This window comes from Silurus aristotelis (assembly GCF_946808225.1).
Source record: "Silurus aristotelis genome assembly, chromosome: 2".
Classification (NCBI taxonomy): domain Eukaryota; kingdom Metazoa; phylum Chordata; class Actinopteri; order Siluriformes; family Siluridae; genus Silurus; species Silurus aristotelis.
In genome coordinates, this window is record NC_139575.1 from 2,059,309 (window position 1) to 2,066,808 (window position 7,500).

At 38.1% G+C, this 7,500-nt stretch overlaps 1 protein-coding gene across 1 annotated transcript in view; it reads right to left on the bottom strand.

The window, feature by feature from the left end:
* Positions 1 to 6,810: 6,810 nt before the first annotated feature.
* bin2b (bridging integrator 2b) overlaps positions 6,811 to 7,500 on the bottom strand; it is a 40,879-nt gene continuing 40,189 nt past the window's right edge. The window contains exon 12 of the mRNA XM_083563338.1: positions 6,811 to 7,419. Within this exon, the coding sequence (XP_083419464.1) occupies positions 7,312 to 7,419 (108 nt within the window). The 3' untranslated portion in view covers positions 6,811 to 7,311. The remainder of the gene's footprint in view (positions 7,420 to 7,500) is intronic.

The window sequence follows — 7,500 nt, forward strand, 5'->3', positions numbered from 1 at the left end:
AGATAGATAGATAGATAGATAGATAGATAGATAGATAGATAGATAGATAGATAGACATTTTTTCACTAAGCGATTTTGAATCAATATCAATTTTGATAAAACATTTTAATATAAATTTATGTAATTACTAGTTACTGCAGCCTCACCCACACTAATTATTTTCCCATTACAGCACAGCAACTTCTCATTATTAAATAGCGACATTAGGTTAGATTAATTTAGATTAGATTAGATTAGATTAGATTGTGCAAAGTACATGTACAGGGCCAATGAAATGCAGTAAAAATCTAACCTAAAATGCAACCGGCAATAAATATAAATAAATGAATCTAATATACATATATAATTAAATATACACATGTATGTACAATTACATGTATTATATGTATTATATTATATGTAATTCTATACATATAATATATTATTACAAAGTATGAGGTTCAGGTGCAGAGACCACCTCAGTGCAGCTGCTACTCAAGAATATGGTACAAGGTGCATTATTATATATTTTTACATATAATACAGTACAGGGCAAATGTGAAGTTAAACACAGAAAGGCATTAGTCTGTCATCTTTTGGTATCCGGAAAAAAGAAAAATCTTCAGCTGGTTATAAAGCGCTGAAACTGGAGACTGCTTTCATAAATATCAAACAAACGTCTCGTTACAGGAAAACCGTATCAACCGCAATCAGCGAATATATGCGTCTTTTAAAAATCTGTTTGTGGCCAGTGGAGCGTACTCTGTGTGTGCCTCTGCAGACGAAGGCGTTGCTATGGAAACGATAACAAATCAGAGTTAATGTGCATACCTTACTCTCCAATCACGCTCCACTTTTCTGAAAATGTGTTCCACTAAATTTTGTTGAGATTCATTCAGCTACACGGGTGTTAGTCAGGTCCTGATGTAAGTGAGGGGAGGAGAGGAGGCCATGTTCAATAGCATAAGAACTCTATAGCAGGAGATCTTCCACACACATCCAACCCATGGAAAGCAGATCCTCATGGAGCTGGCTTTGGGCACAGGAGCATTGTCATGCTGGAACATGTTTGGGTCTCCTAGTTCAAGTGAAGTTCATGCGTCCAAAGACGTCTGATACAGTTGTGTGCCTTTGACTTTGTGCTAATAATTTGGGAAAGAAACACATATGGCTGGAAGACTTAGATGTCCCAATACTGGCCACAGAAGATGTCTATATCAATCACATGGTGAGATTTTTAATACTGGCCCTTTATTTTTGTGGTTAATGTGGGGAAAAAGCAGAGATGCAACCTGGAACAGGAAGGACAAACCGTTTAGTTGTTTAGTCTTCGGAGCTTGAAGCACATGGCCCGAGAGCGAGAGAGACATTTAAAATAGTAGGAAAAATAGGGAGACAGCTGAGCTGCATTACTCCGTCAGAAGTGCTGTAGACATCTGTGTCTAATTCTGGACAATCTCCTTTTACTTAACAAACACTGTGGAGGTTCACACAGAACTCTACAGCACACACTCCTCTCACAATAAACCAAATCATGCCTCCATCGACAACAGCACAGGAATGGGCGGAGACTTCGTCTTCTTAACATTTAATTAACGAGTCTCCAGTAGAAGCGCTTCGTAACAGTCTGAGATCAACTTTGTCAAATTCTCAGACGTCTCTACCTTCATGCTTTAATCTATACAGTGTTTTTATTTGTATTAGGAAGAAAAAAATGACTACTGGACCTTTACTATCTATGCATATGATGTATAGGCTGTCAATCGATTCAAATATTTAATTGCGATTAATCGCATGATTGTCATGAGGAAACTTATGATTAATTGCAGATTTGTATCTGTTCTAAATTTCACTTCATTAGAAGTGTAGATATTTATGTTTTAAAAGACTCTGGTAAAAGTTGAAGTTCTGACTGCACTTTTTTACTCAAGTTAAAGAAAAAGTAGTTTGGGTTTTGACATTTACTTAAGTAAAAAGCTATATATAGCCATTATTACTAACTGTTTTAGTGTCACGCTGGTAACTGGAGGTCATGTATTATTATTTTTAGGGCTGTTAATATAATTTATAATAATTTTAATACAATTTCAAAATTTAATCATGATTAATTGCATGATTGTCATGACTTAACTCGCAACTTAATCCCATATTTTTATTCGTTCTAAATATCTTAAATTAATACTTTTCTCATGTTTAATTCTCTAATCAACGTGAACATGGACAAATATTGATGCTTTAAACAAATGTATGTTTATTAGTGAAGACAAACTCAATATAGTGCATGAAGACTAAATATACTTGTAAATGTTTTAAAGTAATTCTGGTGTTTTAAATGAAGCAAATCATCAGGACACCAAACAGAACTTTTGCTATGTTTCCACACGGACATTTAATGAGGTGATACCGTAGAAACTGTACCTCTTCTAACTTTTATACGGATTACAGAATCTGAGAATGTTTGTGAATTTGTTTATTTAAAAGAAAACATTTAGAGCTCGACTCATCAGTTAAACAAATGTTAAGCGATTAAAACATTTTTTGGTGGAGTTTATTATTTTATTTTTTTTATGTCCAAGTGAAGCAGGTAGGTTATAAATTAATGTTTGTTTTGTTGAAGGTTTTAATTTGGCCTCCTTTATATTTATTTATTTATTTATTTATATTATTATTTATATTATTAATATAAATGGTCAAACTGAATTGAATCGCACGTTAATAAAATTTGTGCTTTTAAAATGAATTTGACAGCCCTAATAATATATATATACCTTTACATACACACCTCATCTTCTTCACCTTTAGTGAATATGAGGAGCACATCTCATTTAGTGAAGAGTAGAAGAACACTCGCTTCTGACTCCTGGGTCTCCAATGCAGCAACCTGAAAAACAACAAATAAAAAACATCTTAGTTTTGTTGGACACGAGATCAGAGCTCATCATCAGTTACACACCTGCTTGATATAAATATTAATTTCCAGATCGTTAAATGAGATTCATAAAATGATGAAGAAGAATGATCTGGCATCCCCCAGGGCTCTCTCCTAGTCCTGATATTGTTCTTATTCTTATATAGACGCTCAGATAACAAACACGAGTTTAAATAGATTTTGAAATAAAAAGTGTGCTATGTGGAGGGTCATGCAAGTATGAGTGTGTGTGTGTGTGTGTGTGTGTGTGTGTGTGTGTGTGTGTGTGTGTGTGTGTGTGTGTGAGGTCCATCAGCACTGAGACCTCCTCTGAGCACCAACTGCATTTCAGCCCACACCAGCACAAGCCCAGCAGGAGACCGGTTTAAAACACACACAGTATACATCTGTTACCCTGTCCCTGTCATCTCCATCTGACATCTACCCCACAGCCTCAATCTCTATCTACCCCCAGCCTCAATCTCTATCTACCCCCCAGCCTCAATCTTTATTTACCCCCCAGCCTCAATCTCTATCTACCCCCAGCCTCAATCTTTATTTACCCCCCAGCCTCAATCTCTATCTACCCCCAGCCTCAATCTTTATTTACCCCCCAGCCTCAATCTCTATCTACCCCACAGCCTCAATCTCTATCTACCCCCCCAGCCTCAATCTTTATTTACCCCCCAGCCTCAATCTCTATCTACCCCACAGCCTCAATATTTATCTACCCCCTCCCAGCCTCAATCTCAATCTACCCCACAGCCTCAATATCTACCCATCCCACCTCAATATCTATTTGAGATCTCAAAACTCTGGACTTCTAGTAGTTCCTAGAATAGCAAAGTCCACTAAAGGCGGTAGAACATTCTCACATTTAGCTCCTAAACTCTGGAATAGTCTTCCTGACAGAGTTCGGGGTTCAGACACACTCTCCCAGTTTAAGTGTAGATTAGAGACAAATCTTTGTAGCGAGTTCTACACATAACACACATCACATCATAACCTTGTGCTCCAGAACATCTGATCACATGCACATTATCAGCTTGTGCTGTTAATATCATGAACAGCAGCTACGCTAATTCCTCTCCACTGCTTCTTTCTCTCGAGGCATCCTGAGGTTTGGCACGTCCCACCTCATGAAGATTATGGACCTTTGAAGAAGTAGATGCCAACTACTTCTGCACTGATGCAGATTCAGTGTTTAAAGGCTCTGGCATGGAGAAGCTGGTGTTGGATCTGTGATGATCACAAATGTTGAGCTCAGTAGCTCCTAGTTTTATAACCATAAAGACTGTATCAGACTGTAGAAAGAACATTACTTATAATCTTATACTCCTGTGCTCATGTTAGTTCTCACTCTCCAGTGTTCTGTAGTGTTGAAAGATTTATGATCAAACTCTTGATGTCACCCAAATGAGGATGGGTTCGGCTTGCTCATCAGGGATAAACACACATCATTCACCTTGACTGTTGATTTCTGTAAAGCTGCTTAGAGACAATGTCTGTTGTGAAAAGCGCTATAGAAATAAACTTGACTTGACTCGATCTCTACCTACCTACCTACCTACTAACACCCTGGTACTTCAATGAATCTCCACAACATCTAGTAAAAATAATTTACCCAGAAGAGTGGAGCTCATTGTAAGAGCGAATGGAGACTAAAAGTTAAATAAGATGTTCAAAAAGAGGCACATAGCAACCTTATGATCATGTATCCACAAACTTTCATTTTTATATGCAAACTTTGAGAATCAATATATTTTTAACAGAAGTCATTGTATTTTGCAAGAACTTACAGCTTTAATCTCCTTGTACCTGCTTGGACACAAGTGAAAGACAAATGAAAAAACATTCAAATGTTCTAAAATAAGAAATTTCATCAGAAATGATCCCTGCAAGATTCCGGGTTGGTCACATGACCCTAGCATGGATTACAGTGCAGGCTGTGTTTGTAGAAGCCGAAGCCTCTGTTATAAACATGAGGATGGAACATCTGAGGAAACATTCAGCGAAGAGAGGAGGATGGTGCAGAAGGTTCGAGGTGTTTGTTTAATTGTTTTAATAGAGTGTCTCTTTATAGCTGGATTTACATTCCACCATCGCTTCTTCTAAACACAGGGCGAGAAAAACACTGTCCAGGAGCTGCAGGGAAGCAGCACGAGTTTTCTCCTGATCCCTGAGAACCTCAAATACACAACCTCAAATACACAAAAACACACAGAGGAACATCTACATCTACTCCAGGTTAACATTTGGTTGCATTGTAGATCTTAAGGTAGTGGTATATAATCAACAAAAGAACATCTACATGAACAGCAGGATTTCCACAAAACATCACCCAAAGCATCACACTGTCACCACTGGCTAACCCTCTTCCCATAATGCATCCTGGTGACATCACTTTCCTAAATAAGCCACCTGCTACTATTGCTCCATGGTCCAGTTCTAAAGTTTATTGTAGGAGCTTTGTGTCGTCTTCAGGCTTCAGCATGGGCTCTCTGACTGCTCCACAGCTCCACACGCAGCAGGCTGTGATGTACTGTGTGTTCTGATTTCTTCAGCAGTTTGGTCCAGACCATGACATCCATCACCCTGTCTATGGTTCAATGATTATCATTTCTTGGAGCACTTTGGGTTGATAAAATCCTTCAGACCAGGATGAACCCAACACAACCTGCTGTTTTGGAAAAGCTCTTGAAGTGGAACTCACCTTGACAGAAAGTGTGAATCCTGAAACTAAAATCTGGGTAGAATATCCACACCTAACAGCTCATATCATGGCAAGACTGGGTCTGGATCATTTAGGAGGAACAGAGTTCATCTCACAGTTCTTATTGGACTGTTACCAGGTTGGGTAGAATTCCCCATCGTCCAGAAAGACTGAACCTGTGAGTAAGAAAAGCAAGAAAGAGAAATAAATATAAAAAATGATCAAAGTAAGATGGTCAAGTTGAATAATCCCTCCAGCAGAGTCAGAGGGTTCAGCTAGCCTTTCCATCAGTGTAGGAAAAAAGATTGTCGACAGGGGGCGCTCTTGCTTTCACGTATGAAATGTACACATCATTTTAATGAGCTTATGCAATCCCAGTGTGGTCCAGAGTTGGATTCAATACTCACCACTTCTTCTTCTATTGATAATGGACTTTTCCAGCACATACCAAGGATTCTTAATGGGGTTAAGTTTCTGTACTCTGTGATGGCCAACCCATGTGTGACGATGATTCTCATGCTCCCTGAACCATTCTTTTACCATTTGAGCATGTGCCATGTGCCATCGATGAAAAATTCCTGGTCATTCACTATATTCTTTATAACTGGTGCAGATCATCACACTGCCCCCACAGGCTGGAACAGTAGACATTAGGCATGATGATCACTTCATCTGCCTCTTTTCTTAAATTGAAACAGAGCAAATCTGGGCTCATCAGACCACATGACCTTTTTCTATTGATCCAGAGTGCAATCTTTATGCTCCTTAGCAAACTGGTTGAGGTGGAAGATCTTGAGTGACCTGCTATAGAGCTCCAACCCTATTGAACATGTTGGGAATGAATTAGAATGCCAAATGCACCCCAGGTCTCCTCACCTCTCTTACATCAGTATCATGAAAGATAGTAGCGTTTTTCATGTGATTCGCCTCACAGATAAGTGGTTTTCTTCATGTTTTGTGCATGAGTGAGGAAATGCTCTGAATTGAAATGCTCTGATTACGGCATGTTTGCTCTAGAAGCTTCATAACAGAACTTTCTTTGTCATTTTGGTTGTCGAATCTACATGTAAAAAAGGTTTGTACATAAATATTTTTTTGACAAATACGAAAATGACAACAATAATAATAATAATAATAATAATAATAATAATAATAAAATGGGTAAACTGTTCCTACAAATGTAGTCATTAAATAAATAACAATAAAAAGATTATTATAGACAGGAAATCTTTATTGAATATATAGTAAGTAAAGCTTTAGCTGTACATATTTTTAAAAAAAAGTGTGTATAAAATGTTCAGAATGTTTCACAGTTTTTTTATTCTCTATTTGAATTATACTTTTTTGAGAGCGAGAGAAAAAGAGAGAGAAAGAGGGAGAGAAAGAGAGAGAGAGAGAGAGAGAGAGAGAGAGAGAGAGAAAGAGAGAGAGAAAGAGAGAGAAAGAGAGAGAAAGCGTAAGTTTAGCAAAAAAAGTAAAAAAAAGAAAGAAAAAAAATCAAAAACCTTTTAGAAATAGAAGCGATTGCACTTTAAACACTGAAATCATGTCATCACCTGTAACAATGTTTTGAAAATACTGAATTGATGGTCAGAACACACACACACACACACACACGCACACGCACACGCACACGCACACGCACACGCACACGCACACAGAATTGAAAGCAGGTCCGTGTCCTCCGAGTGCCAGAATTCTTTCTCTCAGATCAGTCGAGTCGCCGAATCAGCGTCTCCGTGACGATGCCTGAAAGAAGCGTCAGGTCTTTATACCGGATCCAGTCCTGTTCTCTGATCGCCCATACGGTACCATCCGGCTACACACACACACACACACACACACACACACACACACACACACACACAATACAATTTTATGTAACCAATAATAATACAGA